The sequence below is a fragment of the Mchenga conophoros genome, linkage group LG2 (genome assembly GCF_057382185.1).
Source record: "Mchenga conophoros isolate Kocher_MC1m ecotype Shallow Benthic linkage group LG2, M_conophoros_male_GT1.1, whole genome shotgun sequence".
NCBI classification, from domain to species: Eukaryota; Metazoa; Chordata; class Actinopteri; order Cichliformes; family Cichlidae; genus Mchenga; species Mchenga conophoros.
Window position 1 is genome coordinate 27,811,293 of NC_140527.1, and position 18,190 is coordinate 27,829,482.

At 43.1% G+C, this 18,190-nt stretch overlaps 1 protein-coding gene across 4 annotated transcripts; it reads right to left on the bottom strand.

Annotated features, from left to right (window-relative positions):
• Positions 1-1,362: 1,362 nt before the first annotated feature.
• kctd12b (potassium channel tetramerisation domain containing 12b) lies at positions 1,363-17,522 on the bottom strand. Of its 4 annotated transcripts, XM_085291664.1 has the most exons (3): positions 8,667-10,051; positions 8,146-8,257; positions 1,363-2,415 (listed from the first exon to the last, which is right to left on the bottom strand). In XM_085291664.1, the coding sequence occupies exon 3, from the start codon at positions 2,387-2,389 to the stop codon at positions 1,847-1,849; it is 543 nt and encodes a 180-aa protein (XP_085147790.1). In that variant the 5' UTR covers positions 2,390-2,415; positions 8,146-8,257; positions 8,667-10,051; the 3' UTR covers positions 1,363-1,846. The 4 variants fall into 4 exon arrangements, with proteins under 4 accessions (XP_085147790.1, XP_085147782.1, XP_085147771.1 ...); XM_085291656.1 differs by lacking the exons at positions 8,146-8,257; positions 8,667-10,051 and adding an exon at positions 16,964-17,522; XM_085291645.1 differs by lacking the exons at positions 8,146-8,257; positions 8,667-10,051 and adding an exon at positions 15,856-17,513.
• Between the last annotated feature and the right edge of the window lie 668 nt (positions 17,523-18,190).

Here is an 18,190-nt window from a genome sequence, read left to right on the forward strand (position 1 = left end):
CTGATCTACTCACACTCCAATAGAAGCACTAATGGTGTTTTCATGCTCGCCGTGCTCCCCCCCTGTAATGTGTGACGCACGCCTAGTTTGACGCCACATCCTGTGGCGCATACCAATGTATTTGTAACGCTTTGGCCAACTGTTCACTTCTTCGTAACCCCGCCGCTGCCACAGCTGAATTGAAGACACGGGTGTACCATCGTGCCAGTTTTTGCCACCATCTTAATGATATTCCAGTACAGAAGCTGAGAAATGTACACATATTTTTGACTTCATGTCCTCCAATATCAGCACCTATGATTCCTGCGCCTTAATGCATAAATAGAAGTAGCTGTGTGATAATGCAGTGGCGTTCAAAAGCAACCAATTTGAGGGTATACTGGTGCTTTAAGGGTGTACTTATTCTTTTACACACTGCTTCTGTAGTTTGGCCTAATTTTTATTAAATACATAATGACGCAGTGTGATATGTTATGTTTTATTGTTCATCTGAGCTGCATGTACATCACTTTAAGACCTCCCAAGGACCAGATTATATTTTATCATATCCTCATACATTAAACCCTAGAACTGCACAGTGTGTACTTGCGTTTTTTTAGTGCCTGTGAATAATCAGGAGCTAGAAACTGACAAAGTAGCATACTATGGCATACAAAGTAGAAGCAGGCACTCTTTAGAGTTCAAATGTACACTTTAAAGCCAAGTTTAAGATTTAAGTTGTTTTTTTGTATAAATGTTAAATGCAGCATGTTACAAAAGAGCTGCAGAGGTGGTGGCAGGCTGGTTTTCAAAGCAAGCCGTTTCCCAATTGCTAGGCTAAGCTAAGCTAACCACCAAGCTCCATACTGCGGGAGAGTCTCCTTCTCATGTGAAAGCAAGTACGCACATTTTCCAGAATGATATTACTACTTGTTAAATGGTTGAATACTACGATGTTCAGAATTAATACACAAAGTAAATGTAAAATAAATTCTTTCCCCTTATTTTTATGGAAATCATTTAGCCCATAATGGGACTACACTCACACACACCTGGTAATTCATTAGTGCAGCTGGATGAGCATTTTATGTGGAGCAGATAGAGGAACAAATGGTACTGTGCATTGCTTCATGTAGTCATTATTGTCATTATTATTCCACATTCTGGCTGCCTGTAATTACCCACTTTCCTTCCTGGTACACCGCTTTCTCTTTCTGATCCCCCCTCGTTCCAAAAGTGCGGGCTGGAAGATAATGTAATCACAAAAAGAACGAAATTGCAACGCTTCTGAATCAGAGGCAGAAAGGAGTACTGTAGAAGGGCTTTGAAGTCAGACAGTTAATATTGATGAGGTGAGGCGTTTTAGATGATTAGCACCAGAGATTTCACTTCTGTCTTTTATTTTTGCATCATTAAGGTCAAACGCCTAAAATTTCAAACTTTGCTTACATTTTCCAGTTGCTTGATCAGCAGACATGGTACAGGGAGAAGGGCAGAAAGCTCCAATTAATATTGTTTGACTGAGTGAAAAGAAAATGAGTCCAAATATTTTTTCTATTCCAAAAGAAAAAAAAAAACCTTGTGTGGGAAAAACATACGTATGACTCACAATCTGGACGTGAATGTTTTCTATGCTGGGTAAACACATCAAATGTAGTGCATGTCTGCTAGACAAGCTCAGCTGGAGAACTATACTTTAGCAGTTCACTTCTGTTGACATGCAAAAGCTACATTAGAGGTTTTTTGCTGACACTCTTCACAAAGTCAGAATCAAAGCGATGTAAATATAAAGCGCTAGCAGCATGTCCTCGCCATTGTTTTAAAGTCCTTGTCAGGTTTGCTCCTTATGATGCCACAGCAAAGCTCTCTATGCATTGTACTTCTTTAGCAAGTCCCTTTGCCAGTGCCTCTTGCGATCTGGAAAAACTTTGGGCATGCGGATCTTTTTAAAGTCCTCGATGCATTTCTTCAGATCCTCCTCCAGCATTTTCCTCTCATCCTCATCCTCATCCAGCCCAGGCGGGGGGCAGCCGTTCTCCCTGACGCTGGGACGTGGAAGCGTCTTTAGTTTGAGCGTGGTAGGACGCTGGGGGCTGTCAGCGGGAGGTGGCGATGGAGGAGAAGGAGGACTGGATGATGAAGAAGGTTTGGATGAAGGCAGAGGAAGGGGGAAGACCGGGGGTGATGGCAGTGGAAGGTCAGGGATGTCTGGCGCAGGAGGAGGAGGGGGAGGTGTTAGGGGAGGAGGAAGCGGGTTTCGGAGGTCCAGTGTTGGGATGGTGCTGGTTTCAGGAAGGCTTTGGGTTCGGCCACTGCTGCTGGTTTCTGCTGTGGCTGACAGTGTAGGTGCGGCAGTGGGTTTAGAGGTCACTGCTTCAGTGGTAGTCGCTGCTGGGGGGTCAGAGGTCATTGCCTTGGAAATATCTGATGAACTCCCTGCAGAAAAAATAAAAAAATATATATTTATGAGCTAAATTTATGCTGATTTCAAATCTTTTCGTGCTTATAGTGAAATAAAAATATTGCTACTGTGTCTATACAATAGGCTACATATGTTCAGTAAATACACAGACAAATCCAGCTGATTAGCTTAGCTTAAAATCAATAGGGAGGGCATTCCAGAATACTAGTTCTTGCCTGAAAGACAGGAGGGCATAACGACCGCCCACAGTCCTGTAGTCATGGTGAGTTTGCCAGGAAAGTAATGTACACTATATATAAGTACTGGATTTGACTTGAACACAGATTAACTAGGGAGCTTTAAAGGTGCCTGTAGGCGTAACAATCTTTGGACTCAGTCAGGCTTTTCTGTTTTCCTCTTTCTAGTCTGTATGCTAAAATAAGCTAAGCTAATCACTCTCTGCATCCAGCAATGCATTCGATTTACAGGCTTCAGAGTTGTACTGCTTTTCTCATTTACCATTCACCGACAAGTGTTCCCATAAAAATGAAACGTATACGAATAACAAGCATTTACATTCAGATGTCTGCTCTGTTTGCATATAGGTCTCAGCCACCTGGGAAGCTTTCCACAAAAATTTGATTACATTTCACCTGTCTTTCTTTCTTTCTTTTTTTTACTCCCTCTTCTTTATCAGAGTGTGTCAGTAGTGTGCGGCTGGCACAGAAACAAACACCTGAGTCTTCAGCGTTACAGTTTTTTGTCTCCAAGAGTACAAAAGTAAACACACGCTGGCACAAGAGCATGTAGGAGCATTATGGAGGCAGTAATTAGCAGAGAATGGAGCTCAGCGTGAGAGATGAGGAAAGTGGAGGGCAGTTTCACTGCTTTTTTCAGTTTTAAATTACCTTTGGTTGCATGACTGTTTATCTGTGAAGATAAATACTGGCGCTGAACGGATGGCGTGAAACCTCCTGACCAAAAGCTTAAGAAGCTTTTTTTTTCACAGCGTGATGATTTTTCATCTCATCTCTGTGTGAGAACTGAGGATGCTGCTGCTATGGCACTTCTTGGAAAAACTAGAGTGTGTGTACATTGTGTACCTCACGGTCTTTGAAAACCAATGTACCATTTTCAAATGCAGCTTCTATTTCTCTCCCTCTCTTTATTTATTTATTTTTAATGAAACCACTGAGCAAGCAATCAGCCTCTTCCTGTCCTTTTATTTCTGCTGCATGCATGATGGCACACACGCTCTGATTTGCTTGTGAAATTACAGAAAGCACCTGCATCTACCTTAAAGTGAATGCGCTTAAAAATGTGTCTTCACTTTTATACTAATCTCACATTTTGACCACAGGTAATGTTAAATCTCACTATATTGTATATTTGTTATGTATTCTCAAACTGTTTTGTCATGTGATCCACTTTGTTGAATATTATGTTCTTTCTTAGGCTGGACGTTAAACAGTATGAAGCATTTGAATGAGCAAAACATTTATCCCGTCATTCACATTACATGGGAGCAAGCTAAACACTGTGCTACAATACTACTCAGCAGGAAATGTTTTTCTTCTGCAGCAAGAGGTCTTTAAAATTTTTGAACAGGTATTAGGAGTTCAGAACACGATGATCCAGGCAAACACAAACACAAATGTCGATATAGGGTTCTGACATGCCGTAATGTGCACACAGCTCAAGAGTTTTCAACCAGATTGGATTTGATACAACCACCAGTCACGAGAGGAAAAATGTCTTTTCCATGAAGGGTAGCTGGAGGTTGCTGGCTCTCACAGGGTGAAAATGGTCCCAAGGAGGATGTTGCACCAAAACCTTCCTTTTGGTTGCTTGGAAATGGAGACCATTCATTTGCAAGTCTCAAATTGGTTGCCTCAGCACTGCAACCATTTTATTTTGAAGGAAAAAAGGCAAACGTGTCCTTTTCTGGTTTCTGCCTCACTTTGCACAGTTTAATTACCACTCGCAGAGTAGCTGGTGAGTGTTTGTTTGACCCAAGGCATTTAAATTCTTCCACCTTCACTAGCTCTGCTCCTTGCATACTCATATTTCCATGTGTCTCCCTCTCATTCACACACGTGTATTTTCTCTTGCTTTCATCGACTTTCATTCCTCTTCTCTCTTGTGTGTACCTCGCTCCAGTGCATACCATAATTGTCACATGTCCAAAATGACATACAAGTTAACGTCACATGGTTAGCCATCACATGACTTCAAGATCTCAGTGTGTGTGTTGATGCAACATGGATCATATTAAATAAGAAAAAAAAGCATACTTGGACTGTTACCTTGGGGGTCTGACTTTTGCTATTTCCCATTCAAGAAAAGTCTACCAGTAACTGATGCAGAAAAAATGCAAAGGGGTGAAAAAATCCATCAGAATGCAAGAAACGAAGTGTGTGGAGCTCAAAATTTCCTGGGGGAAGACCCTGAGATCCCACAACTAATGTGTCTCCTTCCATTTACCAATGAAACCTACTCCTGTGATCACTCACGTTTCCACTGGCTGTGAAGCATGCAGGTACAGTGCATGAAAATGCAAATGAACAGTTAAGCACTCTCAAACATGTTCAGTGCAACAAGCACACACATGCTCACACACACACACATATACACACACAGACATGCTCACAGACATACCATGACACACAACGGCCTGCACTGTTTCCTTTAGCAGAGCTTATCATTACGCTAACCAGCCTTACATAACGGCAAAAGCTGCTTGTGTCAAACGGAGGCGGCACGGCATATTCTCCCAGCTCCTTGGCTTTCTGAATACCTGAATGCGAGTGTGTGACAGAAAGTGCTCAAGCTAGTGTGCAAGAGCAAGTCAGTGTCAGCTGTGTGTGCCTGGGCATGCATATATAAGCGTATGTGTGTGTGCATGTGTAGGTGTGCTTGCGTATGGGCAGATGCGTTTGTTTGTGTGTGTTGTTATTCTGGGCATGAAAAGGAGGACGGCTAAAGACGGAGGGAAAGAAAGGATGTAGGGGGAGGAGGGAACGGGGTAGAAAGATGTTCTCCGCTGTGTGTGCTTGTGCATTTGGTGCATTCAGTGTCTTCATGATGAATACATGTGTTTGTGGGCTTCCTGAACGTGGGAGTATGGGGGCTTAGTAGTGTCAGAGGAGTAATCCACTGGGGGAAGGGCTCCGTGCTTTCCTCCTCCACCACTAAGCCTTATGGAGAAGAACAGCAAGAGAGTGCACTCAACCCTTTCCCCGGGCCACTTCTCCAGGGATATATGCAAAAGCTAGAGCTTTTTCGCACACATCACCCGCCCCACCTCCTTTTTTGCCTTTCCCATCTGTTCAGTGTGTCACATCCCTGCGTTGCCATCATTACTGCTATTAGCAACTCTAATGTGTCACTGTTGCCGAGGTTTATCACCTCTCTCTTATAAAACGTCTCCTCTGCTGTTTGTAATGCTGTCACCTGGATCTTTCATTTTGGTCAAATCAAAGCGCACAATTTATTCCCACACGGAGACTAAATAAAGCCATGAAACAGCTTGTAGGGCCTTAAATAAAGCTGGGTTGATATTAACAGTCAATTGAAATAAAAATAAAGGATTTTCTTTGACTTGTGTAATTATAAAGAGGTTAAAAAAGGCAATGATAAATGTCAAATGGCCACTTGAACAAATCATTCTCATAATAAAATGCCCAGCTTTTGAGCAGAAATAAATATGTTTACATCGTGGTGCAAAAAATGCTTTTAGTCTGTATGGCTAATTTACCCACTTTATAACAACAGGAGAAGACGTGATTCTTTTTAATTAGTAGTAATTTTTAATATTAGTGGCCACTTTGAGCGACAGGTAGCTGATGATACAGGTGGCTGTGTTGCTAGCTAGCTTCACCGCTACTGTTTATGTTAATGCCTTTTGGCCTATTTTAATGCAATAATATCAGACAAATAGCATGGCTCACTGTGTGGTTAACAGTTCTAAGAAGTCCATGTTCCATCTTTGGTGAGGTAAATACTGGGATTTTTATCAGTATGTTAGTAAGAACTGATTAACTGGTATCTGTGCCATATAGGCTCTGTTGACATTTTGCTAACCAAACATGCTAATGTTAGCTGATAACGCTCTCCGATAGCTGATGATTGCTAATTCTTTCCTTGTTGAAATGTTCACTTTTTACTCCAAACACACCAAGGTCGCCATCAAACTAAAGTCAAGGCTTTAGTATGTTCACAGACTGCTGTGTGACTTCATGTTTGCGGCTGAAATCTGGGATCTGGGGAGGCCAATAGTTCTGTGTGCATAGCTCAGCCTTTTCTCCCTGCTTTCCTTCTTTAAGAATGGCTTCTTGACAGCCACCCTGCCACTGAGACCATTTCTGATGAGGCTTTGATGAACAGTTGATGGATCAACTGATGATCTCTCAGGTCCCGTGTCAGGTCTTTGCTAGAATTGTGCCCTGAAGCTGAAGCGCACAGATGTTGCCATAACAAAGCTGGGAAGTAATGGCTAGAGGGAATCATTAGCAAGCTAAACCTCAAATTTCCATGCTACTAAAAGTTCACTGAACTGAATAATTTTATAAGTTAAATATTCAAGGGACTGCTAATGCTGTACATAGACAGCATGATAGATGGACTTTGTTTCCATTTCTAAAAACTAAGCCAATGCTGGTGTGCCTCAAATGTGTTTTCTTTTTAATGGCCAGGAGGGGGCTACTACTCTTTTTATAGAAAAAAAATTGAGATCATGCTGAATAAAGCGTTATGTCTGTTTTACAAATTAAAAAAGATGTATATACACTCTATATAAGAGCTGATATCCCTGTGCTGATGTTGTTCCTGCATCATCATAATGTCTGTCCATGTCAATATAGTTGTGATGTCATAGCGTTGCGATGTTTATATGAAACTATCTTCTAGAAGATATAGTAAGCATTTCAAGTGTTTTCTTTATTAATTTATACAATATGATAAATATTTTATCAAGTCTGGCCAAATTTAGGTTACTAATGTTGGTTTGCTAGTGATAATTTATAAAAGCATTAGCTAACTTCTTGGCTAACACTAACTGAATGCTCAAACAACGTCATTAGCAAGTTGCAATATTGAACCTGGAACATGTGCAGTTTCGTTGGTTTCACAGTGAGAAGTGTTTTACCCTCATCAAGTTTAGTTTCATAACAACAAAATGGTGATGGAGACAATGTTCAATATGAGGCTTTTTAACAGCAGGTGACATCATAGTGGCTGCAGCCATCTTTTACACCGTCTGTTAGTAGCCTACAAATGTTTATGATATGTTGGTTTGTTGAAAAAAAGAGGAAAAACTTTCATATTGCACTGGCTTTAAAGTCCCTAAATGCTTTGTTGTGCTTGGATGTTTCGTCAAAATATATCTGCTACTCACACAAGGTCAATTAATAAAAATTTAATTGAAATCCTAAAAACAGTAGATGAGTGTAGAACAAAGCTGCGTATCAGCAGCCACGACCGGGTCAATCAGCTTGCCGGTACTTTTTAAAATTCACTGCGACCGCTGACAGGTGTCGTGGCCTGAGGATGGAGAGACTGGCAAACAAGAGGACATCATCATCTCCATGGAAACGGCACAATGATGTGCAGGAGCCAGAGCTGCACAAATGCATAGTAATGTCTCTCAGACTGAGAGGAGCATTTTATCCTTTGTGGAGATGTACATATGGCTGTATCCTGCTGTTTCAAAGGAAACTGCACGCTACATAGTTTTGCCAATTGCAGCATGTTCCATATCTAATTACCTCGTATTCAGCTCAGATTTCCATCTCTGTTTTGTCAAACGATCTGCATGGTGCCTAATGACAGTGCGAGCGTCGCCTCCTACAGTCGCCTCTTTCATTGTCCTTTTTATCTCTGATTGACGACAAGCAAATACATACGGGGGTGTAATCAGACATAGTAATATTCTATTCTTCACATCAACTTTACATGCTGGGGCATAAACAGAGCTGCCTATGTCAAAATCACTGGAGTGCGCTCACAAGTCTCAGAGCAATTACAAATCTGTCAATCTGCATAATGTGGAGGAAATGCCTGATGTAAACAGCTGGAGACCAGAGAGTTGCTGCTATGTAAGAAAACTTAAAAAGGGGAGTAAAGGTCAGAGGAAAGAGAGGGTGAAATAGTGGGAAAAGTTTGGAACAAATTTACAAGCGCTAAATTTCTAACAGATACGGTGTTTCACTGCATTTAGAAAAGACCAGAACATTTTTCTTATTTCTGCATGCTTGCACGTATTCAGTCTGAGTGTCTGCTGATTCACCTGCCTCAAGTACCTCCTCTTTATCTTTGCTTTCCTTTCAAAACCCTGAGCTGCTACCTGGCTCCCACAGGGCATAACCAGCCTGCCTAAGCACCCTAAAGTCCATCCTGGCACCCCTCGGCTCCTGCAGCTACTGTGCCACCTGCTTCCTCTTTCCTCCTGCCTGCTTTCAGCAAAGTCCAACCCTATCCTGGGCTGCAGCACTAAGACCAATCCTGACTGTTCAGATTACTGATAATTAGAGGGACAGATTAGAGCCCAAGTCTCCAGATGGCCAAGGTGAATCCTATTCTAATGACAGCACTCACAGACACTGTGAGCTCCTTTAGACCAGCACAGACACAGAAACGCTCAGTCGCATGTTTTTTCCAGTTCTGTCATTAATGGATGGCATGAAAATCAAATTCAACAAATTTGAATAATTCATTGTTGAGAGATATTTGTTTGCATAGGAACATTGGAATAGATCATTTTATTCCTCAAAATGGATAAACTAAGCCCGATTACCAACATGCAATATAAAACTTTAAAAACACTGTCGTATAGCCTTTATAATAAATGTATTTATAAAGGGTGGGGTTAATACACCTGAATTTATTACAGAATAAGAACAAATTCTAGAGATATCAGTAGAGAAACATAATACAGCTCTATATTGCTCTTTACTCTCTGTTGACTTTTAAAGAGATATATCCAGCGAGCAGCACTTCACTGGGCGAAAATGCCAGAGAAGATTGGCCAGACTGCTTTGAGGTTAAGCGCAGCAACAGCATAACCACTTGTCATAACTAAGGTATGCAGAAGAGCATGGCTGAATGCACAACACAGCCTTAAAGCACAGGCTCAACAAAATTGGACCATGGAAAAACATTGCCTGGTTTGATGAGTCTCGGAATTTGGTGTAATTGGCATGAAAGCATGGATCTGTCCTGCCTTGTATATCAATGGTTCAGGCTGGTTCCCAAAGCTCACATCAGCTTAAAGTGGTTTCTAGCAAGGTGTAACTGTACAGGAGTACCTGCGGTGGCTACTAGAGTTAAAATGGCCCATTAATAAGTATTAATGGGCCATTAATAAGTATTATTAATAACTCTAATAATTAGAGTTAAATCAGCATTTTGTTAGTACCTGATTAAAAAACCACAGGACACGATAATGGCAGTTGTTACCCAACGTGGCTCTTGGTGACACAACAAGGAAACAGCTGACGCAATGGCCTCTGGAGTGAAAGCATTTGGTGGCTCTATTGTGCTGAACTAGACATTTTACTGGTGTGGTTTGCCCCCCGAGAGGAACGTGTCATTACAAATCTGTACAAAGTTTTTCTGCGCGATCATTATTATCCTATCATTAAAAGTTTCTATCATGATGGCAGTCTTCTTTCCCAGAATGACAACTCCCCCCGTCTATAGAGCATGCGGGTTCACTGTTTTGATGAGAATGAAAATGATATGAATTATATGCTTCACAGTCAGCAGAGCTCAAAATAATTAAACACCTACGGGAGATTTTGTACCAAGTGTTAGCACTGTCCACCAGCGCCATCAAAACACAAAATGAGGGAATATCTTTTGATTTAACTGTGTTGATTTTTTCCAGGGAAGTTACAGACCCTTGGAGAATGAATGCCAAGAAGTACTTCCCTTTAATTTGTCAAGTTTTACGTAAAATAGAATCATTGCATTTCTTTTAACATGCCGATTGAGGCAGCTTCCACCCTGCCTTTCCCAATCCAATCTATTACATCTCCATTTTGGCCTAATTGTGCCTCTTTTCTTTTAAAATTGCTCCTGCCTCGTCACATATTTATAGTCTCCGTGGGACTGTATATGCCAAGCTTTGCCACTTCAGTTCTTCCTTTTTGTTGCTTACACTTATCCTACAATTTCCCCGTTGACACTTTCACTTACTATACAACTTATATCGTGCTTCTTCATTCCACTCATGCTCTTGCTCAGTGCCTGCACAGAGCCATCATTTCCGTGTTGGAGAATTGCGCCGACAAAGGGAAAAACAAACTGGCAATGCAGGGAGAGTAATGAGATAACAGCACTGTAAATCAGTAGTGATTCCAGGTTGTCACTCCCCCCTCTGGCTTCCCCCCTGACGTGACCATCTCCTGTCCTAGCACAATGAAGTCCCTCCTGTCCCCCCCCCCCTTCCCTTGTCATTCGGGGTGAAAATGTTTTGTGACAGCTGCTCTCTGTAGGAGCTGAGAATGAGGGGAAGCCAGGCATGTGGAGAAGCTGGAGGACAGAGCGATACAAGTGAATAAGGTACACATCTGGCTCGGTGCCTGACTCACTATAAATAGCCCAACACACACACAATGAGACCAAGAAGTCCCAAGCCAGTGTTACTGTACTCCCTAAATGTTGGCTTGCATGGCAGCAATAGCAAACAAGGGGTGAACACACACACACAGACATTTTGATGGAGAACACAGCGGTGCACCTCAGGCCGCTGCTACCCCCCGCCCAGGTTGGTCAGTGCTACTCCAAGGTAATTATCAGCAATGATGTTGTTCTATATGAGCATGTTCTTCTCTTTGTTTTAATTGCCATCAAGAGAGGAGGAGGGAGGTAAATGCCTTATTTGCCTGCTAATGCATTTTAAACTGTTCTCAAAGAAGAGTGAAAACAAGGCAGTCGATTAGATCTAAAACCTCACGGCCCAGAATCAAAATCCCAGCACGGGAGTTGTGTTGCACATCTTCTCGTTGCAACTTCCCTCTCCCCGCGAGCGCGCGTGTCCGTGTGAGCGTGCGTTTAGAGATGCCAACTGCACGCTCAGCATGTTTGTGTGAGAGGGAGTGGACCTCAGTCGCACTGACGCACCCGAAACGGAGGCCTGTCCAACCTGTCATCCAAAAAAAAACCAAAAAAAAAAAAAAAACAACCACACAAGCGTAAAGGCAACAGAACAAAACAACAAGAGCCAAATTATCCTGGCAGACAGATCCAAAAGCAGACGAGGCAGTGAGACATAAACAAGTACAGCCACATGGCTGCAGCTGAAGGCTCAGAATGAACAGGAACAGCAGCTTTCAGACATCTGAGGTGCTGAGAAATTGACTCACCCTTGTCTTGTCACTCTCACACATGCAATATGTCTCTCCCCGAAAAAGAAAGATGTAGTCTAGGAATCTTGGCTAAGTTTAGTCAGCTTAATGGTGAAGTTCATGAATCACAAACAGATGATAAAAAATACTGTTTCTTCCTTATGGTAAAGATCAACAACCCCCCATTTGTGCTGGTTTCATGCTACAGATTGATAGTGATAGCAACTATACTGAGTGTGCTCTTGATTCTGCAGTGTATCCCTTGGGTGCAGTGTGACTGAATCTCTTTGGGGGTGCTGATGGAGCTGACAGGCCGCAGAGGAGCATCTTACAGCACAGTCCTCCCCTTCTCCAAATAACAGGAAGAGAGATCAGATGGGAACACCAAATCCTTGTCAAATAAATACCCCCGCAGTCTCCCAAATATCTATCTCTCTGTGCCCCATTTTCCAATCCCCATTTCCTTTGACGTGCATCTGTTCCTGTTCTCTTCTGCCTTCTTCCCCTCTTTTTCCAAATAGAGAATGCAATGACCCAGCTGGCTCCGAGACAAGGATCATCCTCAGAGAGGGAAAAGAGACAGGGCCAAAGCATGTTGTCATGTAGAGCAGCCTACAGTAGCAAAAGCTTGGGTCAAATCACTGCCTGAAGGCACGCAGAGAAGCCAGTCTCGCACTCATTCTCGAATCCTTCGACTTTAGTGACAAATGAGTCCTCATAAATGTGAAAATCTGCGCTTGAAACAACAACAAATGATTGATTTCATTTGATAATTTGTTGTGTGACAAGCTGAAATTTGGCAATCTGCTGCGTTCCCCCCCCCAAAACATGAAGAAGCAAAAGGTCATGGTAAAATATCTTTATTGTGACACTGAATATGAATAGGCATACTGTGGCGACACAGTGAGAACCTGCTGCCTTTGCAAGCACACGAGCAGACAATGCTACACTTTTCAACCACGTGTTTCACGAGACACATTTAAAAAAAAAAGAAAAAAAACACCACTGGATTTCAGCGCGCACATTTCGTCTGGTCTGTGGATGCTCTGAATGTCAGCGTCTGAATGTCAACGTTTCCACGCATCTCGCTGCTGCTGTTGAATCTCAAGGAATTTGCACTGACGAGAGGAAGAGAGGTTAAGGAGGCCAGTGCCTGAAATTTCACACGAAGGCATGTTTCTCCATGTTTGCGCTAATGACTGACCTTGGCACTCCCGTGTTGCTGTAGTCCGCCGGAGGACAGCGACAGAGGAATGCTGCCTGTGACTGTGTTTATTTGGGCTGGAGAGACACTGCAGGCACAGTATTGTCCTGGTCTCTGAGGATTTGTCATGCATTCCAGAGCGGGCGGGGGGGATCATTTTTTTTCTCCCTGAATTAGAGAGCAACATAAATTTTTCACAAAGTTTTGTGAAGCTCATTAGCTATGCTTTTATCAAGGCCAGAGTGAGATCAGGTTTAGAGGTCTTATACTAAGATAATTAGCATGAGATAATCGCTCGGTAGAGAACTTCTGAGACAGAGTTTATAAAAAGACACGTGACTGCCTCACATACATAACCCTTAAGTCTGGTTGTTGTTCGAGTGTAAATTATGACACCTTTGCCCTCAATGAAAATACTTTGTACTTATATTGTATTTTGCTGTTGTTTTTTATTGATGACACACAAAAATGATTTCTAGTCTCTCAGAAATGGATAAACTGTTGCTCTGCGGGAGGTTGTAAATACTACGGAGTCCTGAAATTTAGATTCAATCTTTAAGATTTTGACTGCACACAGAAATTTGGTCAATTATTGGCAACAAAATAAGGGTTTTCTAATCTGCTTGGACAAGGCCTGTTATCTGTGCATGTCCTCGTTTCTATCCTGGCTCAGATTTTTTGGTCAAATGCTTCACGCAAGTCCAGGCTGAAGAGAAAAAAAGAGGGTAAAAAAAAAAAGTGGAAAAGCAGATGGAAGGATGGAGGACATGGTGCCTGAGGGCTGAAAATTTCATACGGAGGAGAGTTTGTGTCCAAGGACATTTCCTCTGATGGGAAACGCTGAGATGAAAATTTGAACGGCTTTACTTGTGATTGACTTGCATTGTCACCGAAAATTAAAATGTGAAACTGCGGTAATGGGAATGTGCTATTTTCATCATACTTTGTGCTCCCTGGTATTCAAAAAGAAAAAAAGAAAAAAAGAAATAACCCCCCTTTTTGGGGGTTAGGAATGGAAATACAAGCAGGATAGAAAGAAAGCATATTTTATTTGACAAATCAATTTGCGTTTGGTGGAACACTTTTAATATCAGTGTTGTCTATGCCTGCAGCGACACACTGCAGCAGGGTCTAACAGACTGACTCGGATGTCAACAACACTTCATCACACTGAAACACAATATTGCAATTTCTAGACATTTCAGAATACATTTATTACAACTGTCAGACACACTAAAAAGTCGACACCTTGCCGCACGGGTGAACTTTGCCTTGCGCTGCCTGTTCCCCGAACAGTTTTAAATGAAACCTCTTATTTGTCCTCATTTTGAGCCATTTCTGCATTTTCCTGTAATCTGATGAATCCTTTGTTGGATTTAAGTGTCCCACGTTTATGTTAGTCTGAGGTATATGATGTGCAGACCCGTCCTGAGGCTGTATCTGGATCTTGTGCTCCTTTTTGAGCCGGCTGTGAGTTACTGAAAGTTACGCGCGCTCGCTATAAGCTGCCATTGCTACAGTGGTGAGAAAACACTGGGCTTTGGCTGGCTACAGCAAATCCTACCCTTTCTCACTGGTACAGAAGGAGTGAGCTATAGTCAAATACGCAGCCGCTTCAGCTAATACTGAGTATTATTTATTAACCTTTATTTAACCAGGAAGATCCCATTGAGATTAAAAACCTCTTTTTCATGTTATTAAGAATAACATTGTTGATTACGGGACATCCAAAGATCTGCTGTGATGACTGCTGATTTCTTCTTACGCAAATAACAGGAAGCAATGTGTAAGCCCATTCTGACATGTGACCGGCTGTGGAAAATAATTATCTTTAAGATGTAATTGATGCAACACCTTCCATCTTCTCTGCCCTATCAGTGTGGGTGATTAAAATACTGAAAGCTCCACTGCACAGTCAATACACACACCTTTTTCCCCCTCTCTCATTGTCTGTCTCTAAGATCTCTTGATATTTGAGCTTTAATAGTTTTTCAACATTTGCCACACAACCCGTTTTCTTTCTTTCTTTCTTTTTTTTTGGGGGGGGGAGACCTCCGCACAACTTCAATCTGCTTTTTCTGAAAAAATAACTTCACTGCAGTCTTTTCTTTTCTATTCACTCCAAAGCAGAACAGATTAACTATGGCACGTTCCCAAACCACACGGACATGGTACTGGACACATTTAATAAAAACTAAAGGAAATTAGATTACACTTCCTTTGTGTGCGTGTGTGTGTGTATGTGTGTGCATGTGTTGGGGTTTCTCACGTCCCTCAAGGCTGATAAGATGTCCAATTATTTGGTAATTTAGTTCAAAGGAGCAGGAGACAGTCCGATCTGCTTGAGTAAGCAGGCAAAATATAGCACTGTACATCACGGCAACTCTTTGAAGCCCTTTCCCTTATGCCCTTATGACTGGTTCAGTAGTCATATAGACACACTGGTGTTTTTTTATTCAACAAAATTAGCTCTTGGATACAGTATTGTGCTTTAACCAAGGCATATGCACTATATAGAGAGTACAAAAAGGGAATAGAAGGTATCAGTCTCTGCAGGAAAGGCTGTGGGGTTGCTGTGGTTCAGGGCTGGGGACTACAACTAGATGGAGAGGCGGCGGCTTAAGCAAGGGCAAAAGCTTGGCCTGATGATGGGGGGGGGGAGGGTGAATTCGGGGTTGAAGGGGAAGGCTGCAGGTTCGATCTGCAGAGAAGATATGAAGAGTCAGAGCAGCGGCCAGGTACTGTTCACAGGATAAAAGCTGGAGGCTGTAAAGAGAGATGGAAGGGCACAACATCTACAGTACATCTACTGGTTCAGAAGCCATCAGAGAGAGAAAGACAGGATGGCTGGAGGCTGGAGGGGGAGGGGGGTTCTTGGATACAGGGTGAGGGGACCGGGAAACAAAGCCGATAGTCTCACTCACGGTAGAACACATATTCAGTGTAGCTGGTCCAGATCTTGTCGTCCGTCTGCTCGTGGGCAAAGGCACAGGTTCCTGTGGAATTGCAGGCCACCATGTGAAAGCCTGCATCTGCCAGCTTGTCAAAAGCCTGCTCCAGGAAGGTGAACTTGAGATAGTAGCGGGATGTATAGCGCTCAGGGGGGCGATCCGGGTCCCGGCTCTCGTTCAGCGTTTCCCCAAACACCTCTTTAGCCAGGGAGGTCTTCCCACACACCATGATCCGTGCCACTCGGCGAAATTTGGCATCCGTGTGGCTGTCGCGCCCCAAGGTGTAGGAGCCTCGGTAGCCAATAGTGATGAACCCAGAACGTTTGCCATCCATGGCGCCGGGCACCAGGCTGGCACAGGCAGCAGCAGCAGCACCCAGAGAGCCGAGGTTACGGGAGGTGTCAGTCCCAGGTGAGGAGTCCTCTGTGTCACTAGGACATCCCTCATCACCAAGGGAGTTCTGTTTGCTGATTTTGGGTGCCAGAAGCCTGACGAGCTCTGGCAGGTTGAAGAACTCAGCCTCTCTCTGCAAACGACCGCGCTCTGGGAAGTGGTCTGGAAGGACCAGCTGCTGGTCACGCATGTAGTCCAGGATGTAACGAAACAGGAAACCATCACGGTCTACAAAGAAGCGCCCCTTTGTGTCCCTGGCCAGTCCTTTGGCTGACTTTTGAGTAAACATCTCCCACAGCAGAGAGTCTGGCACGCTTGTGAGTGTAGAGTAGCGGGTTATGTACACCTGCCCACCGACATTGAGCTCTATGATCTCTGGAAAGGGTATCTCCTCTGCAGATATGCCACTATCTGGCAAAGCCATGTTCGCCTCCTGCCACGCTCGTCCACTTAGATGCAACTTTGTTTTACTTGTTTTAGTTATAGTTCAAATCGGGATCAGCACTGGAACTGTTTCCAAGCCTTTCACGGTCAATGGTGTGGGCTGCTTGGCTGCCAAATTTCAGGTCCTGTGCTATTGGAACGCTGCACTATTTGTCAGCGCGTAAAAATAAGAAAAAAAGCTCGCATAAATGCTTTAAGCTGCCACACTGCTTCTAATCTAACTACAGCTTTTTCATTTACTTACTATAACATAGCGCAGGGATTCAGGAAGCGGTGACTGGAGCCGTTGTGTCCATGTCCTTTACGCGCAGGTAGACGTGTAGCTTGAGCATGAAATTCTGCTTTCCGTACCAGCTCTCTGGTCAGAAAATGCACCATTTGCACAACTACTCATTACGACTTCTCTTCGTCTAATCTCGTTTGGGTGTCCTGGCGCAAACAGGATCAGAACTTCAACAATGCGTTTTATAGCAGTCCGGCTCTAAAGGTTCTATTGTTGTTAAAATCCACGCGAAGAAGACGCAGTTCCAAATGTAGTGAGAGGCTATGACAGTTATTAAAAAGATCTCATTCGTCTCCATCCCTTTACGCGCGCTGGTTAGCTGCTCAGACTCTCCGCTCCGGTGTATCGTCTCGTGCCAAACTGTAACTTAACTGCATCGTAACGGTGGACACGGCGTTTATCTCTTACGCTTAACCACGCCCTACGGTGACGCGCCTCTGCCGTGATTCAGCTCAAAAACACCCAGTCTTCCAAGAACAAGCCGACAGCACCTTTCCGTGATTCTCCCAGTGGAGTCGCGGTTATGATTGTGCGATTTGACTCCAAGTTGTCCTATAATGGTCTATTAATGGGTCGGTTTTTATCAGTGAGCTAGACCTGACTAAAAGCCATCTAAACACCAAACTGCACCACTGCCCGAACCTTATATTTGCCAGGGTCACATTCAAACCCTCGCGCTTTCTTAGAAAATTCTTATATTGTTTGATGCCATAATTTTTGGCACCGCTCGCAGTGATCAGTGTGGTCACTTTGCGCGAGAGGGGTGGGATAACAGCGACATCTAGTGAGCACTCTAAAAGAAACAGTTTCCCTAAACACTGATAACAACTTAAATTCTGATTATAAAGATATAAAGGGTTGTTATTGGAGATAGTGCGCTGTAGTCTAAATACCTTTTCATTCAGAAATCTGCACATTTGAACCTCGCTGTGCACAATGATTTACAAGCACAGTTTGGCTCACTGTTGCTCTTCTGCAAGGTGGAAAGCTTCTCTGTGCTCAGCTAAGATCTGAGTTACTGTGATGTGACCATGCGGCTTGCACGGCTATGAAACTGAAACTAGAACCCACCAGCAGCCCATATCACACAGGGTTTTACTAAAGTAAGACACAGAGTGCATGGTCACAAATAGATGTGGTATTTACTGAATCATCTATTTTATAGTGTAAAGGCATGCATCTATACAA